A 19,935-nucleotide genomic window follows, 5' to 3' on the forward strand; every position below is an offset into this window, starting at 1 on the left:
GAGTGGGGAGTACAGGGGTAACACCTATATACTGGGGAGTGGGGTAACACCTATATACTGGGGAGTGGGGTAACACCTATATATACTGGGGAGTGGGGTAACACCTATATATAACACTGGGGAGTGGGGTAACATCTATATACTGGGGAGTGGGGTAACACCTATATACTGGGGAGTGGGGTAACACCTATATACTGGGGAGTGGGGTAACACCTATATACTGGGGAGTGGGGTAACACCTATATACTGGGGAGTGGGGTAACACCTATATACTGGGGAGTGGGGTAACACCTATATATACTGGGGGGAGTGGGGTAACACCTATATACTGGGGAGTGGGGTAAACACCTATATATACTGGGGAGTGGGGTAACACCTATATACTGGGGAGTGGGGTAACACATATATACTGGGGGAGTGGGGTAACACCTATATACTGGGGAGTGGGGTAACACTATATACTGGGAGTGGGGTAACACCTATATACTGGGGAGTGGGGTAACACCTATATATACTGGGGAGTGGGGTAACACCTATATACTGGGGAGTGGGGTAACACCTATATACTGGGGAGTGGGGTAACACCTATATACTGGGGAGTGGGGTAACACCTATATACTGGGGAGTGGGGTAACACCTATATACTGGGGAGTGGGGTAACACCTATATACTGGGGAGTGGGGTAACACCTATATACTGGGGAGTGGGGTAACACCTATATACTGGGGAGTGGGGTAACACCTATATACTGGGGAGTGGGGTAACACCTATATACAGGGGAGTGGGGTAACATCTATATACTGGGGAGTGGGGTAACACCTATATACAGGGGAGTGGGGTAACACCTATATACTGGGGAGTGGGGTAACATCTATATACAGGGGAGTGGGGTAACACCTATATACTGGGGAGTGGGGTAACACCTATATACTGGGGAGTGGGGTAACACCTATATACTGGGGAGTGGGGGTAACACCTATATACTGGGGAGTGGGGTAACACCCATATACTGGGGAGTGGGGTAACACCTATATACTGGGGAGTGGGGTAACACCTATATACTGGGGAGTGGGGTAACACCTATATACTGGGGAGTGGGGTAACACCTATATACTGGGGAGTGGGGTAACACCCATATACTGGGGAGTGGGGTAACACCTATATACTGGGGAGTGGGGTAACACCTATATACTGGGGAGTGGGGTAACACCTATATACTGGGGAGTGGGGTAACATCTATATACTGGGGAGTGGGGTAACACCTATATACTGGGGAGTGGGGTAACACCTATATACTGGGGAGTGGGGTAACACCTATATACAGGGGTTGGGGTAAGATCTATATACTGGGGGAGTGGGGTAACACCTATATACTGGGGAGTGGGGTAACACCTATATACAGGGGAGTGGGGTAACACCTATATACTGGGGAGTGGGGTAACACCTATATACTGGGGAGTGGGGTAACACCTATATACTGGGGAGTGGGGTAACACCTATATACTGGGGAGTGGGGTAACACCTATATACTGGGGAGTGGGGTAACACCTATATACTGGGGAGTGGGGTAACACCTATATACTGGGGAGTGGGGTAACACCTATATACTGGGGAGTGGGGTAACACCTATATACTGGGGAGTGGGGTAACACCTATATACTGGGGAGTGGGGTAACACCTATATACTGGGGAGTGGGGTAACACCTATATACTGGGGAGTGGGGTAACACCTATATACTGGGGAGTGGGGGTAACACCTATATACTGGGGAGTGGGGTAACATCTATATACAGGGGAGTGGGGTAACACCTATATACTGGGGGAGTGGGGTAACACCTATATACTGGGGAGTGGGGTAACACCTATATACTGGGGAGTGGGGTAACACCTATATACTGGGGAGTGGGGTAACATCTATATACTGGGGAGTGGGGTAACACCTATATACTGGGGAGTGGGGTAACACCTATATACTGGGGAGTGGGGTAACACCTATATACTGGGGAGTGGGGTAACACCTATATACTGGGGAGTGGGGTAACACCTATATACTGGGGAGTGGGGGTAACACCTATATACTGGGGAGTGGGGTAACACCTATATACTGGGGAGTGGGGGTAACACCTATATACTGGGGAGTGGGGTAACACCTATATACTGGGGAGTGGGGTAACACCTATATACTGGGGAGTGGGGTAACACCTATATACTGGGGAGTGGGGGTAACACCTATATACTGGGGAGTGGGGTAACACCTATATACTGGGGAGTGGGGTAACACCTATATACTGGGGAGTGGGGTAACACCTATATACTGGGGAGTGGGGTAACACCTATATACTGGGGAGTGGGGTAACACCTATATACTGGGGAGTGGGGTAACACCTATATACTGGGGAGTGGGGTAACACCTATATACTGGGGAGTGGGGTAACACCTATATACTGGGGAGTGGGGTAACACCTATATACAGGGGAGTGGGGTAAACATCTATATACTGGGGAGTGTGGGTAACACCTATATACTGGGGAGTGGGGTAACACCTATATACAGGGGAGTGGGGGTAACACCTATATACTGGGGAGTGGGGTAACACCTATATACTGGGGAGTGGGGTAAACACCTATATACTGGGGAGTGGGGTAACACCTATATACTGGGGAGTGGGGTAACACCTATATACTGGGGAGTGGGGTAACATCTATATACTGGGGAGTGGGGTAACACTATATACTGGGGTGTGGGGTAACACCTATATACTGGGGAGTGGGGTAACACCCATATACTTGGGAGTGGGGTAACACCTACATACTGAGGAGTGGGGTAACACCTATATACTGGGGAGTGGGGTAACACCTATATACTGGGGAGTGGGGTAACACCTATATACTGGGGGAGTGGGGAGTGGGGTAACACCTATATACAGGGGGACTGGGGTAACAGTTGGGGTAACACCTATATACTGGGGAGTGGGGTAACACCTATATACTGGGGGGAGTGGGGGTAACACCTATATACTGGGGGAGTGGGGTAACACCTATATACTGGGGAGTGGGGTAACACCTATATACTGGGGAGTGGGGTAACACCTATATACTGGGGAGTGGGGTAACACCTATATACTGGGGAGTGGGGTAACACCTATATACTGGGGAGTGGGGTAACACCTATATACTGGGGAGTGGGGTAACACATATATACTGGGGAGTGGGGTAACACCTATATACTGGGGAGTGGGGTAACACCTATATACTGGGGAGTGGGGTAACACCTATATACTGGGGAGTGGGGTAACACCTATATACTGGGGAGTGGGGTAACACCTATATACTGGGGAGTGGGGTAACACCTATATACAGGGGAGTGGGGTAACACCTATATACTGGGGAGTGGGGTAACACCTATATACTGGGGAGTGGGGTAACATCTATATACTGGGGAGTGGGGTAACACCTATATACTGGGGAGTGGGGTAACACCTATATACTGGGGAGTGGGGTAACACCTATATACTGGGGAGTGGGGTAACACCTATATACTGGGGAGTGGGGTAACACCTATATACAGGGGAGTGGGGTAACACCTATATACTGGGGAGTGGGGTAACACCTATATACAGGGGAGTGGGGTAACACCTATATACTGGGGAGTGGGGTAACACCTATATACTGGGGAGTGGGGTAACACCTATATACTGGGGAGTAGGGGGAGTGGGGTAACATCTATATACTGGGGAGTCGTGGGGTAACACCTATATATACTGGGGAGTGGGGTAACACCTATATAGTGGGGAGTGGGGTAACACCTATATACTGGGGAGTGGGGTAACACCTATATACTGGGGAGTGGGGTAACACCTATATACTGGGGAGTGGGGTAACACCCTATATACTGGGGAGTGGGGTAACACTGGGGATATACATTTATATGGGGGAGTGGGGTAACACCTATATACTGGGGAGTGGGGTAACACCTATATACTAGGGGAGTAGGGGTAAATCACTTATATACTGGGGAGTGGGGTCACACCTATATACTGGGGAGTGGGGTAACACCTATATACTGGGGAGTGGGGTAACACCTATATACTGGGGAGTGGGGTAACACCTATATACTGGGGAGTGGGGTAACACCTATATACTGGGGAGTGGGGTAACACCTATATACTGGGGAGTGGGGTAACATCTATATACTGGGGAGTGGGGTAACAAACACCTTATTATACTGGGGAGTGGGGTAACACCTAATATACTGGGGAGTGGGGTAACACTATATACTGGGGAGTGGGGTAACACATCTATATACTGGGGAGTGGGGTAACACCTATATACTGGGGAGTGGGGTAACACCTATATACTGGGGGAGTGGGGTAACACCTATATACTGGGGAGTGGTGGTAACACCTATATACTGGGGAGTGGGGTAACAAACCTATATACTGGGGAGTGGGGTAACACCTATATACTGGGGAGTGGGGTAACACCTATATACTGGGGAGTGGGGTAACACCTATATACTGGGGAGTGGGGTAACATCTATATACTGGGGAGTGGGATAACATCTATATACTGGGGAGTGGGGTAACACTATATACTGGGGAGTGGGGTAACACCTATATACTGGGGAGTGGGGTAACACCTATATACTGGGGAGTGGGGTAACATCTATATACAGGGGAGTGGGGTAACACCTATATACTGGGGAGTGGGGTAACACCTATATACAGGGGAGTGGGGTAACACCTATATACTGGGGAGTGGGGTAACACCTATATACTGGGGAGTGGGGTAACACCTATATACTGGGGAGTGGGGTAACACCTATATACTGGGGAGTGGGGTAACACCTATATACTGGGGAGTGGGGTAACACCTATATACTGGGGAGTGGAGGTAACACCCATATACTGGGGAGTGGGGTAACATCTATATACTGGGGAGTGGGGTAAACTCTATATACTGGGGAGTGGGGTAACATCCTATATACTGGGGAGTGGGGTAACACCTATATACTGGGGGGAGTGGGGTAACACCTATATACTGGGGGAGTGGTGGGGTAACACCTATATACTGGGGAGTGGGGCAACACCCATATACTGGGGAGTGGGGTAACACCTATATACTGGGGAGTGGGGGTAACACCTATATACTGGGGAGTGGGGTAACACCTATATACTGGGGAGTGGGGTAACATCTATATACTGGGGAGTGGGGTAACACCTATATACTGGGGAGTGGGGTAACACCTATATACAGGGGAGTGGGGTAACACCTATATACTGGGGAGTGGGGTAACATCTATATACTGGGGAGTGGGGTAACACCTATATACTGGGGAGTGGGGTAACACCTATATACTGGGGAGTGGGGTAACACTATATACTGGGGAGTGGGGTAACATCTATATACTGGGGAGTGGGGTAACACCTATATACTGGGGAGTGGGGTAACACCTATATACTGGGGAGTGGGGTAACACCTATATACTGGGGAGTGGGGTAACACCTATATACTGGGGAGTGGGGTAACACCTATATACTGGGGAGTGGGGTAACACCTATATACTGGGGAGTGGGGTAACATCTATATACTGGGGAGTGGGGTAACACTATATACTGGGGAGTGGGGTAACACCTATATACTGGGGAGTGGGGTAACACCTATATACTGGGGAGTGGGGTAACACCTATATACTGGGGAGTGGGGTAACACCTATATACTGGGGAGTGGGGTAACACCTATATACTGGGGAGTGGGGTAACACCTATATACTGGGGAGTGGGGTAACACCTATATACTGGGGAGTGGGGTAACACCTATATACTGGGGAGTGGGGTAACACCTATATACTGGGGAGTGGGGTAACACCTATATACTGGGGAGTGGGGGTAACACCTATATACTGGGGAGTGGGGTAACACCTATATACTGGGGAGTGGGGTAACACCTATATACAGGGGAGTGTGGGGTAACACCTATATACTGGGGAGGGGTTGGGGTAACACCTATATACTGGGGAGTGGGGTAACACCTATATACTGGGGAGTGGGGTAACACCTATATACTGGGGAGTGGGGTAACACCTATATACTGGGGAGTGGGGTAACACCTATATACTGGGGAGTGGGGTAACACCTATATACTGGGGAGTGGGGTAACACCTATATACTGGGGAGTGGGGTAACATCTATATACTGGGGAGTGGGGTAACACCTATATACTGGGGAGTGGGGTAACACCTATATACTGGGGAGTGGGGTAACACCTATATACTGGGGAGTGGGGTAACATCTATATACTGGGGAGTGGGGTAACACCTATATACTGGGGAGTGGGGTAACATACTGGGGAGTGGGGTAACACCTATATACTGGGGAGTGGGGTAACATCTATATACTGGGGAGTGGGGTAACACCTATATACTGGGGAGTGGGGTAACACCTATATACTGGGGAGTGGGGTAACACCTATATACTGGGGAGTGGGGTAACACCTATATACTGGGGAGTGGGGTAACACCTATATACTGGGGAGTGGGGTAACACCTATATACTGGGGAGTGGGGTAACATACAGGGGAATGGGGTAACATCTATATACTGGGGAGTGGGGTAACACCTATATACAGGGGAGTGGGGTAACACCTATATACTGGGGAGTGGGGTAACACCTATATACTGGGGAGTGGGGTAACACCTATATACTGGGGAGTGGGGTAACACCTATATACTGGGGAGTGGGGTAACACCTATATACTGGGGAGTGGGGTAACATCTATATACTGGGGAGTGGGGTAACACCTATATACTGGGGAGTGGGGTAACACCTATATACTGGGGAGTGGGGTAACACCTATATACTGGGGAGTGGGGTAACATACCTATATACTGGGGAGTGGGGTAATCTATATACTGGGGAGAGGGGTAAACACTATATACTGGGGAGTGGGGTAACACCTATATACTGGGGAGTGGGGTAACACCTATATACACTGGGGAGTGGGGTAACACCTATATACTGGGGAGTGGGGTAACATACAGGGGAGTGGGGTAACACCTATATACTGGGGAGTGGGGTAACATCTATATACTGGGGAGTGGGGTAACACCTATATACTGGGGAGTGGGGTAACACCTATATACTGGGGAGTGGGGTAACACCTATATACTGGGGAGTGGGGTAACACCTATATACTGGGGAGTGGGGTAACACCTATATATACTGGGGAGTGGGGTAACATACTGGGGAGTGGGGTAACACCTATATACTGGGGAGTGGGGTAACACCTATATACAGGGGAGTGGGGTAACACCTATATACTGGGGAGTGGGGTAACATCTATATACTGGGGAGTGGGGTAACACCTATATACTGGGGAGTGGGGTAACACCTATATACTGGGGAGTGGGGTAACACCTATATACTGGGGAGTGGGGTAACACCTATATACTGGGGAGTGGGGTAACATACTGGGGAGTGGGGTAATACCTATATACTGGGGAGTGGGGTAACACCCTATATACTGGGGAGTGGGGGTAACACCTATATACTGGGAGTGTGGGTAACATCTATATACTGGGGAGTGGGGTAACACCTATATACTGGGGAGTGGGGTAACACCTATATACTGGGGAGTGGGTAACACCTATATACTGGGAGTGGGGTAACACCTATATATACTGGGGAGTGGGGTAACACCTATATACTGGGGAGTGGGGTAACACCTATATACTGGGGAGTGGGGTAACACCTATATACTGGGGAGTGGGGGTAACACCTATATACTGGGGAGTGGGGTAACACCTATATACTGGGGAGTGGGGTAACACCTATATACTGGGGAGTGGGGTAACACCTATATACTGGGGAGTGGGGTAACACCTATATACTGGGGAGTGGGGTAACACCTATATACTGGGGAGTGGGGTAACACCTATATACAGGGGAGTGGGGTAACACCTATATACTGGGGAGTGGGGTAACATCTATATACTGGGGAGTGGGGTAACACCTATATACTGGGGAGTGGGGGTAACACATCTATATACTGGGGAGTGGGGGTAACACCTATATACAGGGGAGTGGGGTAACACCTATATACTGGGGAGTGGGGTAACATCTATATACAGGGGAGTGGGGTAACACCTATATACTGGGGAGTGGGGTAACACCTATATACTGGGGAGTGGGGTAACACCTATATACTGGGGAGTGGGGTAACACCTATATACTGGGGAGTGGGGTAACACCTATATACTGGGGAGTGGGGTAACACCTATATACTGGGGAGTGGGGTAACACCTATATACTGGGGAGTGGGGTAACACCTATATACTGGGGAGTGGGGTAACACCTATATACTGGGGAGTGGGGTAACACCTATATACTGGGGAGTGGGGTAACACCTATATACTGGGGAGTGGGGTAACACCTATATACTGGGGAGTGGGGTAACACCTATATACTGGGGAGTGGGGTAAACACCTATATATATACTGGGGAGTGGGTAACACTATCTATATACTGGGGAGTGGGGTAACACCTATATACTGGGGAGTGGGGTAACATCTATATACAGGGGAGTGTGGTAACACCTATATACTGGGGAGTGGGGTAACACCTATATACTGGGGAGTGGGGTAACACCTATATACTGGGGAGTGGGGTAACACCTATATACTGGGGAGTGGGGTAACACCCATATACTGGGGAGTGGGGTAACACCTATATACTGGGGAGTGGGGTAACACCTATATACTGGGGAGTGGGGTAACACCTATATACTGGGGAGTGGGGTAACACCTATATACTGGGGAGTGGGGTAACACCTATATACTGGGGAGTGGGGTAACACCTATATACTGGGGAGTGGGGTAACAACTATATACTGGGGAGTGGGGTAACACCTATATACTGGGGAGTGGGGTAACACCTATATACTGGGGAGTGGGGTAACATCTATATACTGGGGAGTGGGGTAACACCTATATACAGGGGTTGGGGTAACATCTATATACAGGGGAGTGGGGTAACACCTATATACTGGGGAGTGGGGTAACACCTATATACTGGGGAGTGGGGTAACACCTATATACTGGGGAGTGGGGTAACACCTATATACTGGGGAGTGGGGTAACACCTATATACTGGGGAGTGGGGTAACACCTATATACTGGGGAGTGGGGTAACACCTATATACTGGGGAGTGGGGTAACACCTATATACAGGGGGAGTGGGGTAACACCTCATATACAGGGGAGTGGGGTAAACACCTATATACTGGGGAGTGGGGTAAACCCTATATACTGGGGAGTGGGGGTAACACCTATATACAGGGGAGAGTGGGGTAACACCTATATACTGGGGAGTGGGGTAACACTATATACACAGGGGAGTGGGGTAAACATCTATATACAGGGGAGTGGGTAACACCTATATACTTGGGAGTGGGGTAACACCTATATACTGGGGAGTGGGGTAACACCTATATACTGGGGAGTGGGGGTAACATCTATATACTGGGGAGTGGGGTAACACCTATATACTGGGGAGTGGGGTAACACCTATATACTGGGGAGTGGGGTAACACCTATATACTGGGGAGTGGGGTAACACCTATATACAGGGGAGTGGGGTAACACCTATATACTGGGGAGTGGGGGTAACACCTATATACAAGGGGAGTGGGGAGTGGGGTAAACACCCTATATACAGGGGAGTGGGTAACGACACCTATATACTGGGGAGTGGGGTAACATCTATATACTGGGGAGTGGGGGTAACAATATACTGGGGAGTGGGGTAACATCTATATACTGGGGAGTGGGGTAACACCTATATACTGGGGAGTGGGGTAACACCTATATACTGGGGAGTGGGGTAACACCTATATACTGGGGAGTGGGGTAACACCTATATACTGGGGAGTGGGGGTAACACCTATATATACTCTGGGGAGTGGGGGTAACACCTATATACTGGGGAGTGGGGTAACACCTATATACTGGGAGTGGGGTAACACCTATATATACTGTAACACCTATATACTGGGAGAGTGGGTAACACACCTATATACTGGGGGAGTGGGGTAACACTATATATACTGGGGAGTGGGGTAACACCTATATACTGGGGAGTGGGGTAACACTATATACTGGGGAGTGGGGTAACACCTATATACTGGGGAGAGTGGGGTAACACCTATATACTGGGGAGTGGGGTAACACCTATATACTGGGGAGTGGGGTAACACCTATATACTGGGGAGTGGGGTAACACCTATATACTGGGGAGTGGGGTAACACCTATATACTGGGGAGTGGGGTAACATCTATATACTGGGGAGTGGGGTAACACCTATATACTGGGGAGTGGGGTAACACCTTATATACTGGGGAGTGGGGTAACACCTATATACTGGGGAGTGGGGTAACACCTATATACTGGGGAGTGGGGTAACACCTATATACTGGGGAGTGGGGTAACATCTATATACTGGGGAGTGGGGTAACATCTATATACTGGGGAGTGGGGTAACACTATATACTGGGGAGTGGGGTAACACCTATATACTGGGGAGTGGGGTAACACCTATATACTGGGGAGTGGGGTAACATACAGGGGAGTGGGTAACACCTATATACTGGGGAGTGGGGTAACACCTATATACTGGGGAGTGGGGTAACACCTATATATACTGGGGAGTGGGGTAACACACCTATATACTGGGGGAGTGGGGTAACACCTATATACTGGGGAGTGGGGTAACACCTAAAACTGTGGGAGTGGGGTAACACCTATATACTGGGGAGTGGGGTAACACCTATATACTGGGGGAGTGGGGGTAACACCTATATACTGGGGAGTGTGGTGGGTAACACCTATATACTGGGGGATGGGGTAACACCTATATACTGGGGAGTGGGGTAACACCTATATAGGGGGGAGTGGGGTAACACCTATATACAGGGGGGAGTGGATCGAGTGGGGTAACACCTATATACTGGGGAGTGGGGTAACACCTATATACTGGGGAGTGGGGTAACAATATATACTGGGGAGTGGGGTAACACCTATATACTGGGGAGTGGGGTAACACCTATATACTGGGGAGTGGGGTAACACCTATATACTGGGGAGTGGGGTAACACCTATATACTGGGGAGTGGGGTAACACCTATATACTGGGGAGTGGGGTAACACCTATATACTGGGGAGTGGGGTAACACCTATATACTGGGGAGTGGGGTAACATACTGGGGAGTGGGGTAACATCTATATACTGGGGAGTGGGGTAACACCTATATACTGGGGAGTGGGGTAACACTATATACTGGGGAGTGGGGTAACTATATACTGGGGAGTGGGGTAACACCTATATACTGGGGAGAGGGGTAACACCTATATACTGGGGAGTGGGGTAACATCTATCGACTGGGGAGGGGTAACACCTATGGATATACTGGGGACATGGGTACATGTATATACAGGGGAGTGGGATATGAATGGGACATGGGGAGTGGGGTAACACCTATATACTGGGGAGTGGGGTAACACCTATATACTGGGGAGTGGGGTAACACCTATATACTGGGGAGTGGGGTAACACCTATATACTGGGGAGTGGGTAACAACCTATATATACAGGGATAGTGGGGTAACACCTATATACTTGGGAGTGACATGGGTAACACTATATACAGGGGAGTGGGGTAACATGGGTATTACACATAACACCTATATGAATGGGGAGTGGGGGGTAACACCTATATACTGGGGGGAGTGTGGGTAACACTATATATACTGGGGGAGTGGGGGTAACACCTATATACTGGGGAGTGGGTAACACCTATATACAGGGGAGTGGGGTAACACCTATATACTGGGGAGTGGGGTAACACCTATATATGGATAGTGGGGTAACACCTATCGACTGGGGAGTGGGTGGGTAACATCTATATACATGGGGGAGTGGGGTAACACCTATATACATGGGGGAGTGGGGTAACACCTATATACTGGGGAGTGGGACATGGTAACACATATATATACTGGGGAGTGGGGGTAACACCTATATACTGGGGAGTGGGGTAACACCTATATATGGGGAGTGGGGTAACACTATATATATGGGGGAGACATGGGTAACACCTATATACTGGGGAATCGACATGGTAACACCTATATACATGGGGAGTGGGGTAACACCTATATACTGGGGAGTGGGGTAACACCTATATACTGGGGAGTGGGGTAACACCTATATACAGGGGAGTGGGGTAACACCTTGGTATGGATGGATCGACATGGGTAACACCATATGGATATGAATGGATCGACATGGGTAACACCATATGGATATGAATGGATCGACATGGGTAACACATATGGATATGAATGGATCGACATGGGTACATGGGTAAACACATATGGATATGAATGGATCGACATGGGTAACACCATATGGATATGAATGGATCGACATGGGTAACACCATATGGATATGAATGGATCGACATGGGTAACACTATATGGATATATGAATGGATCGACATGGGTAACACCATATATGGATATGAATATGAATGGATCGACATGGGTAACACCATATGGATATGAATGGATCGACATGGGTAACACCATATGGATATGAATGGATCGACATGGGTAACACCATATGGATATGAATGGATCGACATGGGTAACACCATATGGATATGAATGGATCGACATGGGTAACACTATATGGATATGAATGGATCGACATGGGTAACACCATAAATGGATATGAATGGATCGACATGGGTAACACTATATGGATATGAATGGATCGACATGGGTAACACCATATGGATATGGATGGATCGACAGGTAACATACATGGGTGATGGATCGACATGGTAACATATGGATATGAATGGATCGACATGGGTAACACCATATGGATATGAATGGATCGACATGGGAAACACTATATGGATATGGATGGATCGACATGGGTAACACAATATGGATATGATGGATCGACATGGGTAACACTATATGGATATGAATGGATCGACATGGGTAACACATATGGATATGAATGGATCGACATGGGTAACACTATATGGATATAATGGATCGACATGGTAACACTATATGGATATGAATGGATCGACATGGGTAACACTTTATGGATATGAATGGATTGACATGGGTAACACTAAATGGAAAGGAATGAACTGACATGTATGGTCGTACCTTTAATAGGTAAAACAATATACTGCCATACTTTATAGTGGTGGCAATGAAATAAATATTTCGTTATCAAAACATTTAAATATTGTATACCTTCCATGTAGACACCCTTATCTTCAGTGTCTGCCTCATAGTCTGGTATACAGTGTATGTCATAAGTCCTTAGCAAAGTGGGAGCTGCACAGGTATCTAAAACATAGAATGAGTATTAGAAATGATACATAAGGATTACAATTCGGAAAGATCTCACTTCAGATGTGTCACATAGACTATATAACAAGTGGCCTACAGAAGCATCTCAGGAATAATTAAATAGAGGAACCATTGTTAACATAAGGAAACACACCATCTTGATATGCCCTTCTACAGATGAACTAAATAAACCTTCGGCGATCGCAACCAATTATAGCGACGGACCGAAGGTGTTCATTGTTTATGTTTTGTGTACGTCCGAGATCGTCCTTAACATGTAATTTTATTTGTTCTTTTGTCTTGACAAAGGGGCAGATCGCCTCGAAAATTTTACAATCTTTTGTCCACACTATTAGAAACATCTCATATACAGGATTGTCACTTACAAAATATAACGAGCGCGCTACAGAGGCTACAGGGGGAAGAAGCAAAAAAAGCTATGTATCAAAACGCCTCACACGTCAGGACAAAATGACGGTGGCTGTTTGAGTTTTACAACACATATTATGATGATTAAGGGATGTGATAAAAGGTATCTTCAATTTCGTCGTTCAAATTAACATTACAATTTTTGACGGTGTATTATGCATGTAGCACCTACCTGAAACTCGAATTTGTCGTATTCTCAGCGGACCCATCTTTAAGTTATCCTCAACAAATCTCAGGTCATCAAACGATTTTCTTTCACCGTTATAAAACTCGGAGGGATACAGGCGATGCAGCACGACAGTTTCAATATACATCCACACATCCTCTATTGATTTTATCTGACAAAATGGATTATATTTTTGTACCATTTAGTTGTAAGAATTATTTTCATTTATCTATTGAATATACACAAAGACATATTTTATCAATTCAGAGAGTTTGATATATGTTTGGATATTTACGCTTTAAAAACCGGCTTTGAGAAGACTCTGACTGCTTATGTCCACTTTTATGCGGAAAGGTTCAACCATTACGATGCAACCTGTACTAGTATGAAGCAAATGCAATGAATATCCATACACAACAAGGAGAAAGGTTTTAGGTTATGTAATAAATAAGTTTTAAAGAATTTCTGTTATTACCTCTCCTGTTGCTGTCAGGGTATTCTTAATTTGTAAGTTCTGTCTGCTGACTTCAGAAACTTTTTGTTGAGATCCAATGACTAAAAGCACACATATGTAGGCTAAACCCATTGCAAAGTTTCTTAGTAATGTGTTGAGTTTTCGGTCCATACGTATGGTGTACCGACGACGCAATTGATCGGTCGATTCGGGCTTGTCACACGGAGATACAGCATCTTGTCTTTTTCCTGTAAATATATGAATTTTTCAGGACAATAATATCCACGCCCCATTAACCATCATTTACATACGCCTGCATAATCCACAGACCACGGAAACTAGTATGTCTTAATGATATTGTCCATCCTATGATAATTAAATCACAATTGTACTTGACCAATCATAATCCTCCCCATCTTACACATCCTAATTTGCCTGCGAGTTCTAGTATCCGTAGCTATCATGAACCATTACTAACCGTGAATCATTAGGGTCGTCTTTTGTATATTGCTATACATTCAAAAAGAAAACAAAATCCTTAAAAAAAATTCATACCTTGGTTGTAAATATCCTTTATTTTTGGATAAACAGAAATTGGAGGAAAATGAAAGTCATATTCTCCCGTCTTCTCCGAACAGAGACAAACAATCAGCACAGCTAGTACTAAGGCCTACAAAACAAATTATGTTATAGTATACTCCTGTTTATATACAGTATATCTATACTTCAAATATTTAAAACATATCTGTTGATACGTATTTCCGGAAAATCCTTTCGGGCAATGTCTCTGTTTAATCCGTTTTATTCTGAGCATATTTGTCTCCTAGGATAGATACCTAATGTCTGCTGACTAATCAATTTGATAATCAATTAATAACTTGATTGAAAATAAATAATGTGTCTCTTTTTGTTTTGTATAGGAAAATAGTATATGCTTATAAAGTAACATTAGTACTACTAAATTATAACATCGTACATTGGTATGTCGTGCTACGATCACTATAAAGTGTTTTATACGCGTTTCAATTACTTGATCTTTGATTGAACATAAACTGTTATAAGAACGATGTACATAAGACATACGGCCTTCTGATATAGGAGGAGCCAGACTACTGGGCAGTGTGGGACAGAACATGACTTGATATTATATATGTAGGACGCTATTAATCCCCTCTGTTTCGTGGTATAACAAAGAAGTGTATTGCATGTTTAGGTTTTAAGTATTGTTTGGAAATAAATACATATAAAGCGCACACATGTAGTTATGAAACTCTATTGCTATACAAAAGCTTTCGAAATCAAAAACGATATATGTCTTTTTCAACTTACTTTCAGTGGTTCAATCAAAATTACGCTTTCTGATGTGCCGATAAAAAACGCTGACATCCATTGAATTGTAAGGGACGGTCCCCATTCCAAAGAATACAGAAATGTAAAAAATGAACCGGATGCGATGCACACAAGGCATACTGTGTAGGCCAAGAAGATTGACCACCATGGCAGTCTTCCAAAAGGGCGAACCGCATTAGAATCATACATGATTTGTTGGATTTTCTCTCCTCGTAGTTTTCTCTTACTGAAAATGTAGGTCATAATCAAAGAAGGCACCACTGTAACAGCACTTGATATGAATCCAGTGTAAAGCTCTTTATAACCAATCTCAAAGTACGCCGTCTTTACAAAAGGAGTGGTGTCATCCGGTGTATCATAAAACATGGCGGAGGCGACCATGGAAAGGAACAACAGAGAACCCACACACCAAAGTCTCTGTACCCTGGTGAACCTGTTATACTGGGGACGGAATAGCAATGAAAACCACAGATTATCGTCCAGCATGTTCCGGGCGCTTACTTCAGATATATCTCCTGTTTTGTCGCTGTTTTGTCCCACTTTCAATGTACACCAGGTTTGTCCCGTTCCCTTTTCCATAGAAAGCCATCTGTTGCATTTTAGTCTTGTACTACAACAAAAGTTAACCTTTCGTAGGATTTTTCCGCGAGTAAAATAAATTAAAACAATACAGCGTCATTTATTACATTTTGAATTGAAAATAAAATACGTAATACACCTACTTTCGTGCAACGATGAGCTGATTGTCAGGTTTGGTAAAAAAAATCTCGATTCGGGGTCAGATAAAAACAACCAGGTATAAGTAATATTGCTTATTAACAATATCGATACATCTTAATCTAAATAATCCTAATAATGCTTTAAATGATGTTATGGAATCTAAGAAAGGAGATTAGTAGATACAAATTTATTGTTTTTTTGTGATATAACACAACAATCAGGTAATGTTATACATGTATCTGTGTATCACAATACATATTGAATAGAAATAACTACAGTAATTAATTGATGAAATACTGTAAAACAAAACCGATTTTACCCGACTTGTCAAATTTCTGTTATGCTGAATACAGACTTACGCTTGCTTAGATATCCCATCAATAATTACAACCCTCGTTAAATACCAAGAGCTTAATTCCGCACCGCATCCAAACCATATTTGGACGGTTTTAATGTTTCCAATGCAAACGTCAGTCGTTAAGTAGAAATATGACGAGGTTCCATTGCTGAAGTTCTGGAGAATAGATAAAATTTATTTCTTTTAAATAACATAGATAAGACAAATTCATAAAAGTTGTAATTGGCTAGTCGTATTATTTAAATCAAACCCGCGTTAAAATCATAAAGCTGAAAAGGAAATGTTTAATATAAAAATTTGAAAAAATACCTTTATTTTGGGATATCCGTTCACATATCATCTGTTTAAGTCAGCATTTATACTTCACAAGCGTTCCCAGCCATATGCAACAGCACATAGATATCATAAATAACCTTTACCTAGCCTGAAGACATGCAGACCAACTAAAACACATTCCCAAAACGTAATATGCGTGCGTTGCTTTTCGACCAAAACTGCCTGTTTATCCTAAATCAACGTATCCAGCTTACAGAATACAAAGACATTATCCACAAAATCGGGTCAAGCTAAACATATCTATGTATTTTTACCACACGTTCTTTACTCTAGTTAAATGTACTAAGGCTTTAACTATCAGATATGTTTGATGACAATAATCCTAATTTAATCAAATCAATTAACGTCCCTATTAAAGCATATCGATTTAAGATTGAATTTCGCTTGATTGACAGAAAGATGGCAAAACTATCGAACAATGATAAGCAATGTCTGCCGATGTAGTGTAACAAGGGACAAAGGAAAGAAGGAGGATAGTTTATCTACTATTATTCATTTGAATACCCCTAAACTTCAAATTATAATGTGTGTATAGCAGCGACACACGCCGATTCTAATTCACAAAATGGAATGCGAAGACCTCTAACGGCCAAGATGAACCTACATATAAATTTGTAGAGGAAGCAACATAATTCAGTATTTTGTTTTAGAAATATTGATAACAAACTTCAATTATTAAAAGTCCAAAATATCTGTCAGTCATTTTGGTTATCATTTGGTCCTCTTGACTCCGGCCGAAGCCAAAGAGAAACAGATTCAAGAATATCGAAATTTAGCCCTTTCAGCGATTGTCGAGATATAGCGGTAACATCCTTCAACTGTCAAAATCCACGAGAGTTGTCGGATACGATCTGGTTGGACGCAACATAAGAAATTTGAAACATATCCGTTCGGTAATCTCTGCAAAAGCAAATCAAATGAAATAGCTACCTCTCGGTTATCTCGTCGTGCAATCATTCCCAAATAACAACAAGTGTTCACGGAAGAAAACACTTTATAACAGACAACGGGACAGACGGAAACACGCACAGACAGACCGCGGGACAGACGGAGACATGGACAGTCAGGCCACGGGAGAGACGGAGACACGGACAGACAGACCGAGGGACAGACAGAAACACGTACAGACAGACCACGGGACAGACGGAAACACGGACAGACAGACCACGGGACAGACGGAAACACGCAAACAGACTGCGGGACAGACGGATACATGGATAGACAGACTACAGGACAGACGGAAACACGGACAGACAGACCGCAGGACAGACGGAGACACGGACAGACAGTCCATGGGACAGACGGAGACATGGACAGACAGACCCCGGGACAGACGGAGATAAAGACAGAACAACCGCGGGACAGACGGAAACACGGACAGACAGACCGCCTGACAGACGGAGACACGGGCAGACATACCACGACACAGACTTGAACAAGTACAGACGGACCATGGGCGAAAGACGATTTGTATAGAGACTGTAGGACTTGCATTTATTTTTGGTTTGGTTTGGTTTGTTTATTTTTACGTCGTCCTATTAACAGCCAGGGTCATGTAAGGAGTGCCAGTTTGTTGTGGAGGAAAGCGAGTACCGAGAAAAACCACCATTTATAGATGAAGTATTTAATATTGATACAGAAAGAAATCCCATGATTGGTCGTCGAAGTACACCATAGTTTGTTATTGCCGATTGTACCTTTCTGTTGCTTCCTGTTAACATTCGAGGTCCTGTCTCTCCTCTTGTCCCTGTGATGTTGATATACACGGTTGATCCCATCTGCCTTTTAGATCTTAGTCCAGTTGATATACAAATGTAATATCTGAAGGTAGACGTAGCTTTGTTGCCGGAAAGATGTTGATATGACCACTGTGGATATACACATGATTCTTTATAAGATCACTAGTCTATCTCGTCGTGTCAAATCACACTATAGATGTCGGTAAATAATTTTATGACTTACATGTATTTCCAAATTGTAAATGTTTATTTATATTTCTATCAATATTACATATATGATAAATAGTATGATACACTACTATATAGCAAAATGAAAGGCATCGAACAATAATTGCATTTGTCATTTGCCTATATGCATCTATCAGCTTAAGTCATTGCACACTGCACGTTGGAAATAAAGAAAGACAGGAAAATCGGAACGAATTATCTATATACCAGTGTATTGTCGATATTATCCCGTCTGTACAGAACTGGTGTTATGATGACAAAAAGTACAAGGACTGCTATCACTGTACCCAGCACGTATGGCGTATCACTCAGCTTCTCAGAGAAATTAAAAAACACCGACTGGAAATCTATCATATCGGGTGGTATCATCTTAACACTTGCCGTGAATGTCCCGAAAAAGTATGACGTGAGAGTAATCTCAGATGGTCGTCCTCCAGTAAGCTACAGCACAGAATTCAAATATTTCGTTTTGTAACAGAATAAATCTTATTTACAAGAAGAAAACATTGATTGCGTGACTAGTACCTGATAGTTCGTTGATAACAGATAGCTTTACTGCCAGTGAACCCAATCTGTGAACGCCGAAAGTGTAATACAATTACGACAAGTATCGATAGTACACGATCAAAGACAAGAACTCCGCGGCGTCGAGTATAAAAATGTTTTCATATTGGATGGTTCGTTTACAAGGTGGGCGGGGCCAAATATGACTTGAAGGGCACGTGA

General features: G+C 44.8%; 1 protein-coding gene across 1 annotated transcript in view; it reads right to left on the minus strand.

Annotated features, from left to right (window-relative positions):
- LOC138307866 (polycystin-1-like protein 2) overlaps nucleotides 1-19,687 on the minus strand; it is a 38,895-nt gene extending 19,208 nt beyond the window's left edge. The window contains exons 1-8 of the mRNA XM_069248784.1: nucleotides 19,417-19,687; nucleotides 18,940-19,110; nucleotides 16,908-17,062; nucleotides 15,808-16,438; nucleotides 15,034-15,148; nucleotides 14,500-14,726; nucleotides 14,031-14,196; nucleotides 13,331-13,426 (exon numbers count right to left, since the gene is read on the minus strand). Coding sequence (XP_069104885.1) covers nucleotides 13,331-13,426; nucleotides 14,031-14,196; nucleotides 14,500-14,726; nucleotides 15,034-15,148; nucleotides 15,808-16,438; nucleotides 16,908-17,062; nucleotides 18,940-19,110; nucleotides 19,417-19,578 — 1,723 coding nt within the window. The 5' untranslated portion in view covers nucleotides 19,579-19,687. The remainder of the gene's footprint in view (nucleotides 1-13,330; nucleotides 13,427-14,030; nucleotides 14,197-14,499; nucleotides 14,727-15,033; nucleotides 15,149-15,807; nucleotides 16,439-16,907; nucleotides 17,063-18,939; nucleotides 19,111-19,416) is intronic.
- Nucleotides 19,688-19,935: the final 248 nt, after the last annotated feature.

The sequence above is a fragment of the Argopecten irradians genome, chromosome 14, assembly GCF_041381155.1.
Source record: "Argopecten irradians isolate NY chromosome 14, Ai_NY, whole genome shotgun sequence".
Classification (NCBI taxonomy): Eukaryota; Metazoa; Mollusca; class Bivalvia; order Pectinida; family Pectinidae; genus Argopecten; species Argopecten irradians.